Genomic DNA, 23,238 nt, shown 5'->3' with positions numbered 1-23,238 from the left:
GATTTACTTCCCGTTTCACGTTAAACGAATCCATCTGCAGCTCACAGCTGTCATTATTCCCCTCCGTCTGCATAAAGGCTGTACGTCAGCCAACTTCCTGTCCGCCGCCGTGGAGGAAATCCAGAACACTTAACACAACAAGACGGAGATTTCTTGGTTGTTTTAAAGCAAAGTCAAGTTTTTGTTAACGGAGTCAGTTTGGAACAAAGAGGTGGGTGGAAAAAAGCTACTATTTATTGGTCTCCATCATAAAAAAAGGACGAGAACGTGGAGGAATTATCATAAATAAACTATAAATGGTCAGTTTTAACATGTTGGGTTCATGTTTGTATGATTTAGTGACGTTTACATAAAACAAACGGTAGAGCTTCGTTATAGTTAAAGTAAAAAGGAGCAATCTCACTTTGCTGGTAAGAAATGTTTTATTTATTTATTTAGCAAATAAAACAGATTGTCTTCCTTTTAGAACTGATTATTATGCCTGCATGTGTTGCCATGGAAACGGCGTAGGCAAAGGAAATGGAAAGACACCTGTAAATTTCTGCCAAAAAACTAAAATATTCTGAGATTAATATAATAAATTTAAGGAAATAAGTCAGAAATTTAGATTTTTTTTTTTTTTTTTTTTTACTTATGAAATTCAGAAAATTTCCAAAATCTTTTACATTTTCTGAAATTAATCTCAACATTTCTGAATTTTTTCTCGCAAAGTTTTGATTTTTGGAGCTCAGAAACGTTTTTGTTTTATTTTTTGTTTCAATTCTTTTTTTGCAGATATTTACTCATCTTTTTTTTGTAACATGCTTTAGCTGTTATTATCTACATTTGCTAATCATGTCTTTATTTAAATGTCAACCTAAAATATTTTACTTTTTAGATTTGTTCAAGTAAAACATTAATCTATTAAAAAAAGATTTAACTTCTAAATAAGTCAACTTATTTCTGTGTTAATAAGTTGTGGCCTCTGTACAGAGGAGGCTTCATGAGTCTCAACATCAGGAAGTTGCAAAATACTAAAAAACAAAAAACTCTGGAAAGCAGTACTGTTAATTAAAACCAAAATAAAAACTGTTGATGTTTTGATTCTAGATTTTTAAATAAAGTTCAAACATTACTATTTTTCTAAGAATTAAAAAAAAAAAACCTGATTTCTTTCAATCTTGGGAAACAGACGCTTTACTCCCGTCATTGAACAGCAGGGGGCGCACCAGCATTAAAAAAAGGAAATCCTTATTATTCCAGGCTGCAATGGACGGCTGGCGCCACCAGGGGGCAGCAAACAGGTTACAATGAAGAAACATAATCTTAATCTCTGGTTTTCTCAAAAGGAAAGAACAAAAATAAAATCTCTCAATCACGTGTTAAAATAACAAAAAAAGATAAATATTCACTTTCATTTTGTGTTTGTTGTTTTCTGAACTTTTATTACATGTTACAATATTTGCAGGTATTTAATTCTTTTTTTTCTTATTTAAATAATTTCATAATATGGAAAATTATTACAGACAAATTAAAATCTCCTTTAAATAAATGGGGTTTTTTGTAACCAATATTTTACATTTAAATATGTCCATAGAAAAAACACTAAAAACATCATTCCAGTAATTATATTTTAAGAAAATGAATTTAATTGACTTTTAATAAACAAAGCAAGTTTTTTCAACGAGAGTCACACATATGTTGTTATTGTTGATGAAAAATAATAACAATTTGCCATCAGTTTGCATTTCATTTCAAAAAGCAAACATGGAAAACCATTTCTAAGTTTTGGGTCTAAAATAATTTTCACATTTCTTTCCTGCAAAGCATCTGGCTACGTAAAGTTTTGCATTCTTAGTTTATTGTTGAACAGGTAAGTAAAATGTACAGAGCAAACTTTAACGATTACAGTTTATTTTTTAAAGTTATATGTTGACATTTTTGCCCACATGACCAAAGACTTTGGACGCTCACAAGGTGGATTAATGTAAAACCTGCAGAAATAAAACTGAATTTAAACCAAAACAGATTCTTAAGGAGCAGTTATAACGATAAAATGGTCGTCAAGGCATTTCTATTTTCCGTTTTAATTATTCCTGGTTTGTGTTTGGATTTTATGCTTTGCGTTTTCAGCTCATATCTTATGTAGGATTATTTGAATTGTTGGCTGAGAATAATAAAGTTTATGGCGTTGGTTAATATTTAACACTTTATGTGACGAGTCATTAAACTTTATGAGCCAAAGAGTCAAGCCTGTTATACCAAACCTGCTTATGGCCATAAATCTGCAAAACCTTTGGAATAAAGTATCTAAAAATTACCTGTGAGATAAAATACATCCATCATAAAGCTAAATTAAAGAATCAAAGTTGTATTTTAGTCATTATTTTCTGCTTTAGCTGAATCAAGATTATAGATATAATACTGCAGATTGAACGAAGTGTTAAAAAAAACATTCAACCTTTTAATAACTAAATATTATTATTTATCTTGGAATTTAGCACTATCCAAATAAAACAGATTTGATTTGACTGATAAAATCATATTTAAGCAAATAACCATCATCTTGAAGTTATATTTCTGTGGCCCTGAAATAGCTTTGGCGGACCGGATTTGGCCCGCGGGCCTTAAGTTTGTATACATATGATGTAGTGTGATAAAATTAGGAGAACAAAGTCATAAAATTACCAGCATAAGGTTGTATACTAACAGAAAGAAGAATTTTAATTTTTTAATTAAAATAGTAAAATGAGAAACGTTGAGCAGCTTGTAGAGTTATGCTTCTTATTCGGTTTTTAAAGTAAAGAAATAATGAATATTTTTAACGCGTCAGCATCAAATTATGGTCAACTGGAGGTAATAACGTTGAATCGTTTCAAACTTTTAAATGATTGTGAGCGACAGTGTCTCTTTTGAAGACAAAATATCAGATCTGGCTAACTTTATCAAAGCTAAACTTGTATTTAAAAACTTTTTACTTGTAATTTTACGACTTTAACCTGCTGACTTTGTCATGACTTTAGTCTCCTAATTTAAAAAAATCTTTATTCGGCCCTTATATTGCCTTTTGCAGCAAAAACATCACATTTATATGACAGGATATTATGGCTGCTTTAGATTTTTTATTTTTTTTTTAAAGTACATTTTCACAAAAACCACAAATGTTTAGATTGAGCTCAGAAATTTTCTAGAAAATTAAAGGAAATTTCTGAGTTTGAAAAGTTGAAGATTTGCTCGAAAAAAAATCTCAGAAACTTTGAGATCAGTCTCAGATTTTTCTAGTAAAATCTCTAAAACTTTAAAACTAATCTAAAAAAATCCAGTGAAAACTTTGAAAGTTGCAAAAGTAAAACAAAATCAAGTTTTCAAACATAATTTTGTCAAAAGGTTATGAGATAGATCAATATATTTTTGTATGTATGTAAATGTTCAACTTCTCAAACTCAGAATAATCAGACTTTTATTCTGAAGGCTGATGTAACGTTTCACATCTGAAACAAGCTTTTATTTTGACGGCGTGGCCGGAAGCAGGCGTGTAAATGGCATTGGACAGCTCATGTTGTCGTCAGTCAGGAGCGGCTCCTGTTGTTATTGAACCAAGATTTCGTTTTTCTTTCTGAGCTTTAATGACTCGCCCCGTGGGAACACGTGACCTCCCGTGGGTAGTTCCCACTATAAGCGGATATTTGGATCTTGGTTCTGTTTTTAACTGGGAAGTGGTTCTCCAATAAACATGAGGACGTGTTAAGGTCTCTGCGAACCTTCGGACGGTTTCAATCCTCAGGATGTGGTTGTGAAATCAGCTGTCGGCTTCAGTTGCGAACTTTTTTCTGTTGACCGGATCTCGTCGGAGTCGGATCCCTGAAGAATGAACGCATTTCCTTTCATCTTCCTGATTCTTCTGCTCCATTCAGGTGAGGAAAGCGCGTCATCCAGGTGGAATTGCTCTTCTTGTTACCTTTACTCAGGTGCGTTTCCGCCGGTTCTCTGCAGCTGTCGCGTCCCTTCCGGAACCAGTCAACCTCAGGATGGAGTCTCTGAACTTCCAGCATGTCCTGCACTGGGATCCGGGACCCGGCAGCCCTCCAGGGACGCAGTTCTGGATCTATCGGAGGTAATTCACCCCAATTTCCTCATCACCAGATTTTCCTGTAAATCCTGGAAGTGTCTTTTTGAAGTGTCATTTCCTCCCCAACATCTAAAACTGGTTTGCTCCCATTTACTTTAGCAGCAACAAATGTATCCAAAACATACCGGAGTACCGTTCTGTTTTGAAAACAAGAATGCAGAAAGTATGGAAGACAATTCGAGCCACTGACAAAAAGGAATTCAGATTTTTGATCTCAGAAGATTAAAGTCAAAATTCTGAGGAAAAAAGTCAGAATACTGAGAAAAAAAAACACAGAATTCTGTGAACAAAAGTTCAAATTCTGCAAAAAAAAGTCAGAATTTTATTTAAAACAAAGTCAAAATTATGAAGAACTGAAGTCAGAATACTGAAAAAAAAGTCGGAATTCTGCAAAAAAGTTGTAATTCTGTGAACAAAAGTTCAAATTCTGCAAAAAAGTCAGAAGTTTATTTAAAACAAAGTCAAAATTATGAAGAACAAAAGTCAGAATTCTGTGGAAAAAAAGTCAAATTCTATGAAAATTCAGAATATTGAGGAAAAAAGTCCGAATTTTGTGAAAAAAAATCTGAAAAAGTTAGAAATCTACAAAAAAAAAATTCTGAATTCTGAGGAACAAAAGTCAAAATTCTGCAATAAAAGGTCATATTCTACCAAACGTCAGAATACTGAGGGGGAAATATTTGAATTCTGCAAAAAGTCAGAATTTTACTTAAAAAGTTACAATTCTGAGGGAAAAACGTCAGAATTCTTAGAATAAGGTAATAATTCAGTTTTTTTCCAGCAGCCCGAATCCTCTCCGCAGGAGAAAGAAATTTCTGAATTAAAAAACAAAAATTCTGTTTTATGACTGAAATGATAAATCGGGATTAATCGTTTATTGAAATAATCGTCAACTAATTTAGTAATCGATTAATCATTAACTGAAATATTCCGATTAAAAACAAGACATTTACTGAAAAATCCCAACATGTTCAGAGTTTAATTAAGCAAAAACTGCACAGAGATGCATACATTTTCCATTTAATATATAAAGAAAAGTCTTCCTGTATAAATATGTTTTAGCTTCACCCAGTTCAAATTTTTAAAAAGGAGTGCTGTGTTACTGCATTTTAGGCAATAAAATGTTTATTTTCTTAATTGAAAAAGGAATTGAATTGTTTGTTTATTTTTAATGCATCTCTAATATTGTATGAAAACTTTGTAGAATTTGCCATTTCTTTATCCGATTAATCATCAGAATAATCGATTAATCAGTTACTAAAATACTCATTAGTTGCAACCCAGTTCTGTTTATGTAACTTGAACACAGTAGAGGTTCTGTCATGGTTTGTTGCTGCATCTATTCTTAGATATTGATCCGTTCTTAGGGAAAACTTGGAGGTGATGTGAATAAATTGGATCCGTCTAACAGATTATTAAAACAGTTGGTCTTTGAGGAAATAATAATACGTTTTTAAATCACCCAGCTGGAAAACACTGGACTATGTTTAAAAATAAGATATATTATAAAATATTTTAAAATTCACACCGGCTGCATGTCGTAAAGTGATCTCACGTTGAAGGAAAGGACAAAATGTGTCATTAAAATCCATTTTTGCAAAGTTCAGACCAACGTTTTTCATTTTTATGGCTGTTAATTGAAATATTCCTCGGTCAGGTTTTGCAAAGTTGCATGGTCTGCCTTGGGGAGCTTATTTTGCAAAACTGCAGGAAATTACAGGATTTGTGTGTTTAATTATATTTTCCGTCTCGTTAAAATAAAACTGACCGCCACAGATGGAAGTTTGTTTCTTCCCCGGCATTTCTTCTCTGCTACAGGAAACGTCTCAATGCTGACTTATTTCCTCTCAGAGCATCAACTAAAAAGCTGAGTGACATTTCACCAACCTCGAAGTTAAACGCATCGTAGTTCCACAGAAACAGAACCGAGCGTCAAGTTAAAGCTTGTTTTTTTGCTGTTTTTCTTCATTGTTCTAAACTCCCCTGGTGTTTCTGAGGGAGTTTCCACTGCTGTCTGCTGCGTTTTCACAAAAGCAACAGATTTCCTCTTTCTGTGAGAAACCTCGCAGACGTCTGAGCTCCTGTGAAATGAAGAAGAACCAGCTCAGACACTTCGAGTCGCACCTTGTGCCAGAGTTGCCCACAGAATGAATCCCCTGCCTCTTCGGCTTTACTGACGCTGTTGTGGTTAAAATAAAAACAATAATAATAATGTTGCAGGTTATTCCTGTAAGGAAACATTGAGCACTTCATTTAAGGAAGTGGTTTGGGACTTTATATCCCTTCTTAACCGTAAAACCAACTTCGCATTCCTTTGTTATTCCCAGCTGTGCCCAGCCCGTTGCCTAGCAACCCAAGAAGGAGCACCAACACTTTTGGTCAGCTGGTTTTACCTCCCATATTTGCACTAATTCAATCTGGTCGTAATCTTTTGTAAGAAATGCTGTACGTTCAAATATTTTTACGAAAATAGAAAAATGTTATCCAATGAATTTTTAGATATTTATCTTAAAAACATCTGTACATTGAGAGAAAGTGGCACTGAAGTCAAATTCCTTGTTAGTTTGCACAAACGTGGCCAATAAAGTCGATTCTGATACTTTATGCAGCAGCTCTTAAAGCTTAAAGTTCTTCATGATCCATTAACTGTTCTTTTAGCCGCAATATTAGCATCAAGCGGTTTGCTGCAGGTGAAGGAAACCGTTGATTCTGGGAACATCTGCTTCTCTTTTAGAGATTTAAAGGGAATGTATAATTCAACATTTACATTCTGCATACTTTCATACTTCCATTTATGCTGTTTCTAAAAACAGCCCAAACATTTTAAAAAAACAAACACTAAGACTTTTTGTTGTCAATAAGTTCATGTTTTTTGGTGTCTGGAAAGGGAGCCGTTTCAAAACTCTCTGGAATGTAACATCACAAATCAGCAGGCACTGGTAGTTACCTAGCAACCACAGTGAAGCCAGCCCGTTACCCAGCAACCACAGTGAAGCCTAGCCCGTTACCCAGCAACCACAGTGAAACCTGGCCCGTTACCCAGCAACGACAGTGAAACCTGGCCCGTTACCCAGCAACCACAGTGAAGCCTAGCTCGTTACCTAGTAACCCAAGAGAAGCTCCAGCACGTTTGGTTAGCTGGTTTTATTACCGCTGTACAATGGCTTCTGGAAAAGAAAAGTGTTTTGTTGTTGACTCACCAACCAGAAACCACTTGCTGCATTCTTGTTGGTTGTGCAGGAGGCTCTACTTCTGCTTTTCAAAGATGCGTGGCAGTATAATTGTGGATCTGTTTGCAGATATTTTCTAGTCCAAATGTAAACGCTGAGTTGGGGGTCGTGGCCAACAGCGGCTTATTTGGTTTTAAAGTGACAAGATTCCCTAAAACAGCTAAAATCTTATTATCTTATTATCGATTTTGTGCAAAAAATTGTAATCAACATGTTTTGTATAGACCATAGATCTATCCTAACCTTCTGAAAGGTTTTTAAAATGATAAAACTGTTAAATCTGTGTAAGTTTATTCTTATTTTGATAAAGTTTTCCTAATATTTTCACATTTTTAATATATGTATAGCTATAAACGGCAGCACTTTGGGAGCTGTTTATGTGCTGTTGAAAGTTGCTGATTCGTGCTTTTTCTGCCTTCAGTCCTTCTATATTGCCTTGCTTTAAATAAAAAACAAAGATGTACATTCATCTCTCATTATTTACATGTTGTTTTTGCATGTCCTCCCGTCTCTGTTCATTGCATCCTTACCGGATTTCCTTAAAGAAGCTGAAGGCTCTCTGGGATTGTGTCCTTTTATTTTGCCCTTCATGGTCTAAAAGTGCAGAAAATTTAGCTGAACAAACATTTTCATGTCTACACTGAACCCGGTGGGGATTAAGGACGACAACCACAGAAAAACACAAACAGCTGAAATGTGTTGCCTATTTTAAAAGTTCAAATGAAGCTGAAGCTAAATATTAGGTGTTGATTAATCTGTCAATTTATTCTGACAACTAATCGGTTAAAAAATTGGCACATTCTGCAGATTTTTTTATTTTATTTTATTGTTAATCTACAGCTCATGCACCACAACCACTACAAATCCCAGAATGCTCTGCTGCATGTTTTCTCGTCCATTTGGACCCAGAAGCCCGTCTTCTACTGGCTTCAGTCGTGGTCCTCCTCTATGCTTGTTGCTTTGTGTGCAGCCTGTAAACACATGCAACAGCTGGGAATATGTTCCTATATTATTATTATTATTAGTGTAACATAACTTCAGCTGTCCCTTTAATTGGTTTACCTTTTAATTTCCTTTAAAAACTCTAATTTTCACTGATACAAGCTGCAGTGAGTCAGTTTTCTGTCACTTGGCTGTTGGATCTGGTTTTAACCTCTGTTGCTTTATCTGATACAATCAGCACCACAAATCTGTTTACACTGCGTTTGAACACCGATCTTTATCAGGCAAAGTAACGTTGAGACATGCAGTTTCCACACGTTGTTTTAAACTAAACCTTCAGGACATTTTGTTCCTCTATTTTGAAGGGAATGAAGAAGTGAGACGTGAGCAGATGTTTTCTGCTTAATTTAAAGCTGCCGTATTTGAGTTTGTGGTTTGCAGTAAAATTCTCAGGTTTCCAGGACGACCACATCTGACACATTTCCCAATATTTGGGTCATTTTTTTTAGAGCATAAACAATATTCTGCAGAATAAAATGGATGTTTTTGTGTGTATTTCTCTGTAGGAGTGCTGTGATAGGGGGCGCCATAACAATGGTAGAAAAATGAATTCTAGTAGTTGGCATTTTCTGTGTTTAACAGCTATTTGTCTGCACTAAGGTCATTATAGTTGCATAAAACTAACAAAATAACAGAAATTGAAATAAAAGCTTCATCTGATAATTAAGGGGGAAAAAACTCTAAGTAACTGATATTGTGCGTTTATGCGACTAAAATATACTGAAATTATAGATGTAATGTCTTTTGTTTATGTGTTATGAATTTATTTGTTAGTCTTTCAAACTGAGATTTTTTTTTTCCCACACAAGCAGTTTACTCCAGCTGTCGGTAAATTACGGTTCTGCATTCTCCACCTGCTAGCCTACAAAATGGCGGTGGCAAAAGTTGGGATAAACGCCAGTTTCAACAATAATTGAATAAATTTTTTTGAAAATGGTATCTTCTTTTGAGTATTCATTACCCCAGTACATTATCACAATAAAATACTTTGACCTTTTTGAATTCCGTATCTAAAAATTAACCAAAGTACAGAGAAAACTGAAGCTATTACTTGTTGCAATGTGACGTCGCGCCCTCCAGCTAAGCTAATATTTTAACGTTCAAGATCTTAAATGTATGAGATAAAAGAAAAAGGGACACAGTGCTTTGCTACAACTTATCAACTGTAGAGAACGAGATATTTTTCTACTCGTTGCTCGTTATCTCGTCTCGCCAGGTCCGTTAATGTCGTGCGTAAAAGTGAAACCACAAAAACAGTCACTGTTCAACTTCACAATCAACCAGAGTTTATTCAAACAGTCAAATGGATAAAATCACACCAACAGCTCAACATGGTCATCAGACACCAAAGCCAGAAAGGAAACAACATCAATTACCTGAGAAAAAGATGTAATATAGATCTGCTGTGGACAGGAAAAACATTTTCACCCAGCGATCTGACCAGCTGTTTTAGCTCAATTACTTTTATATCAAGGTGTGTTTTTACTTTCTGATGCTTTCTAATGTACCGTTTAGAGGTGGACTCAAACAGCCTGTAATGACGTGCTGCTGTTGCACACCAGAGACCATGCAGGTGGTACCAAGGCCAAAGGATGACTCTATCCACTGTCCAAGCTATCCTCCTGCGTACTTTCCAAGGCTATGAACAATAGATGTGTTCATTTCATAGAGAAACATTTTGTTCAAAGATAGTAGGACCGAAGTTTATCAGCTATCTGTGTTTTTCATCCTTTCAAACTGCCTCAAACTGGTTCCTGTACCGCACAGAGCTCTCCTGACCTCTCTGACCCCAGGCATCAAACAGCAGATTTTGATTGCAAAAATTAGCACACGTTTCATATAACATCTTCAAACTCGTATAAAACAGACATGAGCAGCTTCATTACTAAAACGTCTGTTACACTCAATATTTTCTGATTAGTTTTCTACTTCTTTGGTTGTAATGAACTAAGAAATTTTTTCAAAGGAATATATGACTTATTCTTCTTAAGAATGTGATCTAATATAAAAAACTCTACAGCATAGACTAATTTTAGTCAAACTGTGATCATTATATCTAAAACTGTTCGACTGATTAAATTTTATATAGATTAAATCATGAGTCTGAATCTAACCTAAATTGAAGCCTACTCAAAACAATCATGATCAATTTAATATTTTAACATGAGCTAAATTTAAACATCATTAAAACTAGCATAATTAAACTAATATTTCCAATGCAACGCAACAGGATAATAAGGCCTAAAGGCAGCACATTTCATAGGTCAGAGAAAAGTTTTAATAAAAAAAATAGTGTGGGACACTCAATACTTTAGCTAGGCGTCCCTAGCTAGCTAGCTGCTAGCATAACTGCTAGCTGACCTAGCATAACTAGGTCAGCTAGTTATGGAGAAAAATATTAATATGAGTGGTTTTAAGTTGTTCGTAAGAGATTTTCCCTCCATTGCTGTTTCACTAAATGAATAATACGAAATCTCCGGGTTTCATTTTGTTAACGGAATTATTCTACCGCAGCTAACTGCGTCATTGTGCGCATGCGCGAAATTTCCGAACGTAAACAATAACATGCCACGTAGGCGTCTATAACTAATAAAAGCTAGAAAACACTCTCTTAAAACGTAGACAATCAAAACGTTACAACCAAATAAAACTGAGCTATAATGACGTGACCACTTTCTGCCTTCACGTCAGAAAAGTAACCGATCGCGCCTGTTTCTGAGAGTTTTCTGCCTCGGTGCCCTCCACGCCGGCCGCGACCTTTTAATCCGGTCACGTTTTCACTCAGAGCGCAGCGCGTCTGTAAACGCGCGGTTGACTGGAGCCTCTTTGATGGAACATGTGACACATGGCGGTTGGTTTCTGACTCCCTCCGAGGCGTCCCTCCCGCAGTGAGCGCTGTTTCCATCCCCTCTGCGCCTCTCCGGGCTGCTGCCACCGCAGAGAGCCCCGCTGCTCTGGATGGGGTTTCGGTTTCAGGTCGCCTCGCCCTCTCAGGCTTCGCGTCTAGCTGTACAAAGTGATTCATTTTTACATGGAAATCGTGATGAATGTGGCATTTTTAACGGTTTTTTGTTCTTCTTCATCTCTAACTGATCACTAAACCTATGAATTTCTGCATTATTTTACTGATTACAGATGTATTTAATACTGTCGTGCCCTGCAAGGAAATAAATGGAGCTGGGAGTTGGCCATATTTTAATTCAATATCTGTGTGGCCATGGCGCCAAAAATATGTGTGCTCTATATGCGACGGAAAGGGGCGCTGCGCTAGAGGGGGCGCCATAACAATGGTAGAAAATATCATTTTCTGTATTTAACAGTTTGTGTCATAGTTACCTGGAAATAACAAAAACTGAAATTGAGAAGGCATTTTTGTTAACTGAAATAAGTAAAAACTGTAATTATTATTATTGTGATAATGATAAAAAGTGATAAGAATTATGTAATGTTTCCTTTTTTAGGTAACTTTATGGTTGCAGGTGTGTGTCATTAGCCTGTCACCATAGCAAATTTTGCTGGAGGATAAATTACTAATAAAATAAATACGACATAAATACTAATATTGTCATTCTGAGACAATTATCAACTATAATAATAATAATAGTAGTAGTAAAGGGATATTAATGCAAGTACACACTCAAAGATGAAAAAACTTTAATTTCTAGAGAATATTTAAAACTGGAAAACAGTTTTAACATCCAAAACTGCACTTCAAAAATATTAATCACTCAGCTTAGGCAAGGAATTGGCAGCTAGTGCAAACTAACTACTTCATACATGGTGTCAAACATTTGCAGTGTTTTTCAAAATGTTGGCTTTTCACTATTAAAAGGGAGCATCTCTTCACATATTGTTGTACAACTGGAAATTATGAAAATCATTTTAACTAATCCTGCAGTTATTTGATTTATTGTTTAATCTTGTAGGCCTATGCTTCACAGCAATTATACCCTCACAAATACAAATACTGCTCTTAAAAACATTGATTTGTAATACACTTATTTCTGGCATCAGCCACATAAAGAACAGAGATTAAAACATAACAATCTGAACATTAGTGATAGTTTTGGGTTTTTCTTAACATTGGAAGTTATTGAAATAACAATAAATCATTATTTTCTTATCATAATAAAAAATGTATCTAGCTATAACTGGAATTTGAAATAAAAATCTAATATGATTTGATCTGGATGTTTTGCTGGTTTAGACTTTAGAGTAGAATCAGTTCCCTAAACTTCACCCTGTTTCCAAATCAAACTGTAAATCATCACATGAGGATCTTATTTTAAACATGTGACCCAAATTCTCTCCCTCAGATAAAAACATTTATTAAATGATTGAAAACAACACAGGAACCACAAAGATTCAAATATTGCATAAAACTACTGAAATCCATATTTTAAAATAAAGTCTAAACAAAATGCAAATTTATGATCACCATAAACTGTGATTATACAAAGCAAAGGTTTAAAAGTCTCAAAGAAGAAAAACTGGTTGGTGCTCTTACTGGAGTGTGGATGTTAATGTCACAGGGATGTAAAGCCTTAAAATCAGCAATAAAATGTTAAAGTCAATCCTAAACCAAGAGGAAGCCAGAACCAGATTCTTTTAGTACCTTGGTTGGTGTGTGTAGGCGACGCAGAGATGATTTATCTAACCCAACATACGATGGATTACAAGAATCCAACCGAGAGTTAACGGCATGAATCAATTTCTCAAGATCTTTGGTTGGAAGATATGACGTCATCCTGCTAATTTCTCTTAACTGGAAAAAAACTGGATTTCACATCAGTCTGTATAATTTAAAATAAAACATATTCCTGACAGCAAAGGGTCAAGATTGTCATTTCCTTTTCTTCCTAGTTTTAATTCAAGAGTGATTATCTTGCTCAATTGGCAAGTAGATCAGGATATTATCAGCAAAAAAGTGGATCAGAATATCCACTACTTTTAGTGCTACATACTAAAAGTAGTAAGGTTTATGAAGCAGTGGACCAAGAATAGAGCCTTGAGGGACGCCACAAGTGAGAAAAGCCATAGAAGAACCCAAAATAAAAAGCTGTTCCTTGGATACCTGGCCAAATCAGGACAATAAAGTCCTGCGGTCCAAGGTATCACAGGTAGCTGAAATGCCTAAAAGCACTAAAACATGTGCAACCAAGTCCTGGTTTTAAACGAATTCACGTTGTTAAATAATCGCACCAGGCTGAAAGAAATGCAGGTCAAAAGCTAAACTCCCTCGACTGGTGTGAGAGAATCTGTTGAGCTGTTTCTTTTGCTGCGCAGACATGAATTAACAGTTTCTGTTTTCTTTGTCATGAACCCCAAGGGTTGGAGTTCGTATCGTAATGCTGAAGACGCTTTCTCAAGAACCAGTAAATTCAACATCCTTCAAGCTGAAACTGAAACCCCACAACAGGCACGAACTGGTTGTCGAGGCGTCGTACAACAACACAAAGTCTCCTCACTCTACAATCACCTTTCAGCCCATCAAGGAAAGTAAGTCAACATGAACTCTGAGTCTCATAAAGGTCCTAATATTCCTCTATGCTAAAATATGTAAAAGATGTAAGGATTGCTCAGGTTGTTGGTCGCCCAAATTTGTTTCACTACTGATCAGTGACGGCTGAACGACAGGGAACGGTTTCCGTTTGACTTTTATGTTTTAATATATGAGAAAAGTCTTCATACATAAATGTTTAATGAAGCAGAGCTGATGGAAAAAAGGAGTAAATCTCTGTCAATTTTAGTTGAAAGTTGAATTTGTTTTACCTTAGAAGGTCAAAAGATTTCCAAATTCAAAAGCTGGGGATTTTTGAAACTCAGACATTTCCAAGTTTAAAAAAGAAGAAATCTGTCATTAATCTCTGAGTTTCATTTAGCCAATATTAAACTTTACAGTTTTTTTCTAGAAAATGTGAGTTTTTTCCAGCAAAGTTTCAACTTTTCAATCTCATTAATTTCAGTTTTTTTCTGAAAAATCTTTGACGTTACAAACTCAGACATTTCAAAGTTTTTTCTAGAAAAGTTTGGCGAGTTTGGTTGGGGCAGAGGCAGTTCTCAGAACATTTCTGAGATTAATCTCTGTTTCTGAGTTTTGTCTAGCCAATTTTCAACTTCACAAAACCAGAAGTTTCCAAGTTTTTGCTCTAGAAAATTTGAGTTTTTTTCCAGCAATGTCTCAATTTTTTAGACTCATAAACTTCAGTTTTAAATAATCTCAAAATTTCTGAATCTATTCTAGCAAATTTTCAACCTTAGAATCTCAGAAATTTCAGTGTTTTTTGTTTTCTAGAAATGTTTTGGCTTTTTAACTCAGAACTTTCTGAATTTCCTTTAAAGAAAATTCCTGAAATTAATCTAAAATTTTTTGGCAGAAATTTTCTCCTCCTGTTCTGTCTACAGTGGCCCTCATAGAGTGTTGTACAAAACTAACTTTTATTTCGTTCTTGTGTGAAAAGCTGTGATTGGTCCTCCGCTGCTCTCGGTGGCCGGATGTGGAACGTGCATCCAGGGGAACATTTCCATGCCTGATTTAGATCCATACACAAAGGATCACTCTATATACTATGATTTCAGCTACACAGTGCGGTGGAGGAAAGGAAATGGTGGAGAAATCCAGGTAAAATACATATCTTATATCAAATTTCTCTTATACACAGCAAAGATTTCCTCTGATTTCCTCCTGTGAGCAATCTCTGTTCTACTTTCTCTTTTGCTCAGGATTTTCTGTTGTTCTGAAGCTTTACTTTACAGCTAAAACTCCATTCAAAGATTAGTTTAAATACTTTCCGACGTTTTAAACTACATATTTTATCTTTGTAGGAAAGGAGGATGCTGTTCATATGTTGTTTACCTGATTCACCTAAAACCTGCATCAGAATCTAGTCTCTGTCATTCATAAACAGTAGCGATACCTCGAAAAAGAAACTCTATTTCAGTTTCTGATGGCTGTTGTCTCATCCTGCTGTTTTCCAAACTGAAACTGAAAGATGCTTCAGATGATCCAGAAAACTTTTCTACTTTCTACTAGCTACAATATTATCATCTAGCAGTTTGCTGTATGTGAAGCCATTTTGATATAAAGTGGAGGAAGCCATTGCTAACACAATCACCTTTAGAGATTTAATGGAGATGTATAATTCAAACGCATCACAATTTTTGCAGTTTTTGAACTTCCATTTGGGTTTCTACTGCTTCTAAAAACAGCCCAAGTGCTTCATTAAAAAAACAAAACAAACACCCAGCTGGTTTTTGGCAACAAGTTGATGTTTTTTGGTGACCCATTTTAAAAATCTTTGGAATGTAACGTAACAAATCAGCAGGCACTGCCCGTCACCTAGCAACCCCAGCACAGTTCCGCCTGTCACCTAGCAACCCCAGCTGAGCTCCAGCACATTTGGTCAGCTGGTTTTACTGTGGTAATAGCTGTATGATGGCTGCTGGGATCATTAAATTACTGCTGGATTTGAATTGAAGTGAATCTGTTTGTTGCCATTTTTTCATGCGAGTGTAAACGTTGAGTTGGGGGGTGTGGCCAGCAGCAGCTTATTTAGATGTAAAGTGACAGGAAGCCCAAAAACAGCTCATTCTGACAGAAGCTCAAACTAGGCAGAACCAACCAGAATAAAATCTCACTTCATAGAAGGATTTTGTGTAAAAAAAACTAATGAAAATGTTTGGTGTTGTGCATAGCCCCATCCTAACCTCTTCAAGGAAGCACGCAGGTCATCTTTTAAATGGTTGATGTACTGTGCTGATGATTTGACTCCACAGAGGTGAACACTATTCAGCTTGACCAAAGTACAGTGAAGATGTGGTTTGTAGTCCAGCAGACTTTTAAAGATCATGCTGTATTTTCTTTTTACCTAGTTCTCATATTACGTCACACTCCAATGAACTTTGTAGCTGACAGCCATCTTGGTAGGCAGTTGCTATGGAGTTGCTATGACAACAATAAACGAGCTACAAGCTTAAAACTAGCTCTCGACTTGTTTCTAAAAATATAAGTACATTGCAACTTTTTTACCACTCTACTCACCTCTGTGTAATACTACGATAAATATCAGTGACATTTACTGTACCAGCAAAGTTAGCTTAGCTAATGTAGCTTTTATCTGCTAGCTAAGACGGACATGTTGCTTATGGGTTTGTTGCCAGTCATCAGAACCTTATTATTCACCTAAAGAGTTTGTACGTCCTTTACAAATCCATTTGAACACTGATTATATGCATCCATGGATTTCAAGCCATGAAGCTCCTCCATGTTGTACGCAATATTTAATGATCTTTGTGATCATTAAATAGTGAACTATTTTATAGTGGGAGATCGGAGGCAGCTCATTCACGTCGTCTCACATGTTTCAGTCTTTATCAGCTATTTTGCAGATATGTATTCCTCTCGACAGCATCCACATATTTTCTTCTTGGTGGCCATGAGTCCACTATCCTTTGCACCACACTTGCCTACCAAGTTGGCGCCGTTCAGATTTGTGGGAACTATGTATCGAATTAATTGGAATCCAATTGCTCTGTCTGGGCTAAAAATGAGGCTTGCAAAACAGGAAACATGAGTAACTCCCAAACCTTTCGGTCAAGTCTGGACGGATCTCTTCAGCTGCTCCGATTCATAATCGTGTTTGAAGAAAACATGACTCGGCTGCGATGGACACAGAAAAAAACATGTGGATTTATGTCTCAATTATTTTCAGAAGCTGGAAACTCAAAGTAGGAACTTTAACCTCAGCAACCTGGAGAAAGATGTGGAGTACTGCATACAGGTGCTTCCCAAGTGCCGAACGAACAAAAACACGCGTCCGACCGGGTGGACATGCACCTTCACCAGCATTCCAGAACCAGATTATGGTGAGCTGGACCGCCACAACAGATTCTGTTCAATAAAGTACAATACACTGCAAAAACACTAAATCTTAACAAGTAATTTTGGTTTAGTTTCTTCTGCAAATATCTTAGCACACCTTCAATAAAACAACACTGACTAACAAGAAACTTTTCAGCAAAATATAGGAGCTTGTTTTAAGTCAATAATTCCTTAATATTCATGAAAAAATTACTATTTCCACTTGCGGATTAGTATTAAGTCATTTTTCCTGTTTATAAGTGAAAAAAAATCTGCCAATGGAACAAGCACTATTTCATCAATATTAAGGAATTATTGATTTAAAACAAGCTGATATATTTTGCTGAAAAGTTACTTGTCCTTTTTAAGGTGTACAAATATATTTGAAGTAAAAACTAGACCAAAAATACTTTCTATAATGTTGTGGTTTTACAGTGAAATTGCTGTAATAACACTGTAAAACAGAAACGGTTCTTCAACATACACTGCAAAACCACAAAAAAGTATTTTTGTTTTAATTTCTACTGCAAATATTTTTAATACACTTGAAATATGACAAAACTAGCTTAGAATTCACTTTTCAGCAAAATATAGGAGCTTATTTTGAGTAAACAATTATTGAATATGGATGAAAAAGTACTGGTTCCATTGGCAAATTATTTCACTTATAACATGGTAAAATTTTTTTTAAAAAGTCTTGTTTTAAGGGAAATAATCTGCCAAAGGAACTTGTAAATTTTCATCAATATAAAGCAATTATTGATTATCTTGCTGAAAATTTACGTATAATTTAGTTTTGTTTTATTTGAAGATATTTGAACTGCGTGATAAGATTTTGTATTTTTGCTGTGTAAGTTCCAGCCCTCTGAGTTTAAAAGTAAACATTTAAACAAAGTAAATCCCAGTGTGACGTCAGAAGGTATATCCAGCATTTCCAGTCTGACTGAATTCCTCGTCATTCCATGATTGTTTTCAGGACTGTTGGTTTTAGTCGCTGTCACGGCCGTTTTGATTGTTTCCTTGACTGGCCTGATGACGGGAATCTTCTGCCTCTACTACACCGGATTCCTGTGCAAACTAAAGGAAATGCCGGCAGCCCTCATGGTGAGATAATGATTACTGTCAGTATTCTGGGTCACCCTTATTCCTACACTGCAAAAACACAAAACCATAACTTTTCTCATTACCTAGTTTCATACCTCCCTTGGGAGCTGCTGCATGACATTTACATATTAGGGCCACTGTAGACAGAAAAAAGTTTCCACCCATAAACTCTTACATTACATTTCTGGGTCTCAGAAGTTGAACATTTTTTGACTTTTGAAAAAGTGTTCTGGTTTTCAAATGTCACACATTATCAACTTTTGAAACACAGAAATAAAAAAAAAAAATTCAAGAAGACTTCTGAGATTGATGTGAATTTTTTTCTCTAGCAAATTTTCTACTTTTCACACTTGGAAATTTCCACATTTTCTCTAGTTGTTTTAGCAAATTTTTGACTTTTCAGACTCTGAAGTCTCTTTTGTTTCTATAATACTTGTGAGATTAATCTTAACATTTCTGGGATATTTCTAGCAAATTTTGCACTTTTCAAACTCAGAATTTTCCAAGTTTTCTATATAAATTTCTGAGATTGTTCTCAAAATTTTAGCACTTTTTTTTTTTTTACTTTTTAGCCTTTTTTTCCTAGAAAAATTCTGAGTTTTCTCAAACTTTCCGAGTTTTTTGGTGGAATTTTTTTTCTTTTTCCGTCTATTTTGACCCTAATTTGCCACCATACTCCTGACCCTTGCAGCTCTCTAACCACAGTTTGTTTTCAGTTACAGTTCCTGTTTCTGCCTTCTCATTTCCTCTTTCTCAGGTCGTCTTGAGGCAAAGCTACGTCCTAACCCTGAGCACCACGGACATCAACCGGGTCGCCATCATCCCCCAAACGGTAAAAACCAGAAACCGCCCGGCGACGTCTCCGTCTCCGTCTGCCGCCGGGGACGCCAGCTCTGAGGACGAAGACAGCGATGAGGACCCTGCAGTGAAGCTGTACATGGACAGAAACGCAGAACTTTCTACCGGCAGCGGTTCTGCTGACAGCAGTGGGAACAATGATGTGATGAAGGGTGACTTCATGAAGGTGGAGTCCAACCAGTATGAGGCCAAAGCAGAAACTATTTTTATACATGAAAAAGATCAATCTGGACAGGAGGACTCCACAACTCAGCTGGAGGAAATCAAAATAGAGACTCTGGAGTTCTCTGGAGACGTCAACCTGTTCTCCGTCACCCTCGCCTCGATGGATGCTTGTGAGGAAGACGAGGTAGAGGAGGATCAGGACTCTGGAAGCTCTTCCATGGACTTCCTGAGGACTTACACCCTGAAACCTCTGAGGCAGATGGACTCTGAAAGGGAACAGGACGACGGGATGCGTCCGTCAGAGTCGGGACAAGATGGCAGCAGCACAGAGTGCTGGATGGACGAGGAGAAGGAGGAGGAGGAGGAGGAAGAAGAAGAGGAGGAGGAGGAGGAAGAAGAATTCTCTGGATATCTGACAAATAAATGAAATGTTTTCTCAAACTGGAGGACTATACAGGTCCATTTCTGATTCTACGACTCGGTGTGAACCGGCAGATGGACTAATCACCCACACTGCAAAAACACAAAATATTAACAAGTATTTTTATTTAGTTTCTAATGCAAATATCTTAATACACTTAAAATAAGACAACATTCACTTAGAAGTAACTCTTCAGCAATAGGAGCTTGATTTAGGTCAATAATTCATTAATAATGATGAAAAAGTAATTGTTCCACTGGCGGAATATTTCACAATCAACCGGCGCTACATTGTTACCTAGCAACCCCCGCCAAGTCCAGCTTGTTGCCTAGCAACCCAGTTCTATTTCTGCTGGCAGATTATTTCACTTATAACAAGATGTTTTATAACTTATAACAATGGAACTAGTACTTTTTATCAATATTAAGGATTCATTATTATAAAACATGCTCCTATATTTTGCTGAAAAGTTACAAAGTTAGTTTTGTCTTATTTCAAGTATACTAAGATGTTTCCACTATAAACTAAACATAAATACTTGGTAAGATTTTGTGTTTTTGCAGTGTGGATGATTATTCCATTTGTCGGTTCTCAAACAGAATTGTAGAATCAGAAACGGACCTGTTGTTCTTCCTCAGCAGATCCATGCGGGTTGCTTTGGAGTCACACAGAAGTCTGACTTTTGTCGCATTCGCATTTAATTAGTAGTTCGAATGGCAAAAAAAATATTTTCATTAATTTGAGCATCAAAACCTGCTGTGTGAATGTAGTCTTAAAATTTCTCAATTTTTCTCCAAAACTACTTCGGTAGGAACGCGTTTACTACAGGGAACACACTGACTACTGTTAAATACTCCGCATAACCCTGTACCAATAATGTCGATGTGACATCGCCTCCAGTTTTTAAACTCAGACCTACTGTAACCACCTCTAATCGTAAAGCTCTCTTCACATTCACACAGTCTGCAGTCAGTTTGTCAGATTTGGTCAGTTATCTGATCCAACCCCAACGGTATCGGTGCTCACAGTTTTTACCGTCTATATTTTTGGTTTTCCTGCAGCAGCATTTCATTGTTCATATTTCATTTAAAGTTGGTCTATGCTGGGTCAAAATGAAACCAGACCAGTGCCACAGAACAAAGGCAAATGTTTACCTACTTCACCTGTTTTAAAGGTGAAAACAACAAAATAAAAATCTGTTAAAAGTTTTCACTGCGCCTCCTGTGTGATCTTTTTGTTTTCTGATATTTTTTGATTAAAAAAAGCAATCTTTCTGAATCTGGACGTAGGTTTTATGTTTCAGAATGAGGTAGACTTTCCCTCTTGGATGACAACACAGTGGACTGTTATCCATTCACCAGAAACTAAACCAAAAGGAAAAGTGTTCTGGGATTAGATCATTTCTGACAAGTGTTACTAATGGCCTACCATATAAAATCTAAACCTTTTAACTCTGCAAAAACAAAATATTACTTAGTATTTTTGGTGTAATTTCTAGAACTTTTGAAATAAGACAATTGATTTATAAGTGACTTTTCCACAAGATATAGGAGCTTGTTTTAACTCAATAATTCCTTAATACTGATGACAAAGTATTAGTTCCACTGGGGGATAATTTCTTATAACATGGAAAAAATATCTTACTATATGAAGCCATCTGCCAGTGGAACTTGAACTTATTCATTAATATTAAGAAATGATTGACTTAAAAGCTCCTATATGTTGCTTAAGAGTTTTTTGTAAGTTAGTTTTGTCTAATTTTAAGTGTATTAAGATATTTGCAATAGAAACTACACCAAAAATACCTAGTAACGTGGTGTTTTTGTAGTGAAACCACAAAACCATGTTAATTTGAGATTTGTTTTAATGCACATCTTTTTTACTGTATCATAAAAAGTTGACATTCCTCTTTCCTGCGATGTTTTCCAGCTCTTCTTGGGAGATAGATATCTATTTATTCAGCTAGATAGTTACGTATTGAGCTAGCGAGCTAGCTAGCTAACTAGCTACGTAACTAGCTAGCAGAAAGCTAATAGCCACGTATCGAGCTGGCTACGTTAGCTACACATCTGTCGAAAAAACATGGTAGCTATATTAATGCGTTAGTTATAATTTTTTGCAACAAGGAAGCAAAACATGTCTTGTATCAACTCTTCTCCTTCCTGATTATTTCCAGATAAATTACTGTATCTTGAAGGGTTTTTGTATTATTCCAGATGACTCACATGACATATCAGCATTTATTTCAATTCAACAGAAATTAAACCAAAAGTGAGGTGGAGTCTGTAAGTGGAGGCAGTTCAGTGAAACATAATCACAAGTCAGATGTTCTGGTTTTTAAAAACAGTTGGTCTTTTTCATAACTATGACCTGAAATCACGTCATAAAATCTGCTGGGTGGAAAGTTTGAAAATGATTTAATAATAAAAATAATAAAACTGATTGCAATATATGGATTACCCGACAGTGTATTAGGCCCACTGTAGATGGAAAAGAAGTTAAGAGGAGTAGAGTTCCTCCAAAAAACTCAGGAATGTTTAGATTAATCTTAGAAATTTTCAAGAAAAAGCTTGGAAATTTCTGAGTATGAACATTTGCAAGAAAATATCAGAAATGTTTAGATTAATCTAAAAAAAAACCAAGACATTTCTGAGATTCAAAAGTCAAAAGTTTTCTTTTTTTCTTTCTAGATAAATCTCAGAAATTTTCTGGAAAAAAATTGAAGTTTCTAAGCTTCAAAAGTTGAACATTTTTTACTTTTGAAACTTAGAAATTTATTTTAAAATAAAATAACACCCAAATCAGATTTTATTTTATCTGACGTTTTCTTTCAGTTAATTTTGTACATTTTGACAGATTTATCTTATTTCATTATTTATTTATTTTTTGCTTGTGTTCTTATTTGTTATTGCTTAATTTTACTCTTGTATTTTATCATACATTTGATCTTATTTTCCTTTGATTATAGTGTTAAATATTTATTTCATTTTATTTTTGATATCATTTAGAGTTTTGCTTGATTTTTTTTCACAGATTTATTCCATTTTTATTTATTCAATTTGTTATTTAATCATATTAGTAGTAGTTTTTGTCTTAATAATATTTTTAAAACCTCATAGAGCTATGTTAGTTTATTATAGCTATTTTGCTCTTACAGTATTTTGTATTTGCTTATTTAAAAAATAATTATTTTATGAAATGAGGACTTGTATACTGATGAATAAAAAACAAGTCTGAAGTCATCATATTTTCCATGTTTGTATGTTGATCAAGAGTCTTTACGGTCAGTCAAAGTTAAAGTTTTTTGTTTACTGATCATTTTTTAAGCTTTTAGCCAGAGTTAAAGTTTGATAATACTGTAAATTAAACGATTTAAACAGTAAATTGCGAAGCTCTTCGCGTAAAAGGCTGGGTAGGTCACATGACTTCCTATCACCCGCTTCGTATTATGTCGCATTTACTGTCAGTCGGACGTTTGATGTTAAATCTA

At 35.4% G+C, this 23,238-nt stretch overlaps 1 protein-coding gene across 1 annotated transcript; it reads left to right on the top strand.

The window, feature by feature from the left end:
• The first annotated feature begins 3,359 nt into the window (after positions 1-3,359).
• LOC111609348 (interferon alpha/beta receptor 2-like) lies at positions 3,360-20,116 on the top strand. Its single transcript, XM_023337408.1, has 7 exons — positions 3,360-3,893; positions 3,973-4,093; positions 13,670-13,839; positions 14,802-14,962; positions 17,052-17,205; positions 18,177-18,304; positions 19,062-20,116. Exons 1-7 carry the CDS (start codon positions 3,848-3,850, stop codon positions 19,752-19,754), a joined length of 1,473 nt encoding a protein of 490 aa, XP_023193176.1. The 5' UTR covers positions 3,360-3,847; the 3' UTR covers positions 19,755-20,116.
• The last annotated feature ends 3,122 nt before the right edge of the window (positions 20,117-23,238 follow it).

The sequence above is a fragment of the Xiphophorus maculatus genome, chromosome 7, assembly GCF_002775205.1.
Source record: "Xiphophorus maculatus strain JP 163 A chromosome 7, X_maculatus-5.0-male, whole genome shotgun sequence".
Taxonomy (NCBI): Eukaryota; Metazoa; Chordata; class Actinopteri; order Cyprinodontiformes; family Poeciliidae; genus Xiphophorus; species Xiphophorus maculatus.
This window is presented reverse-complemented; position numbering and strand designations above follow the sequence as displayed.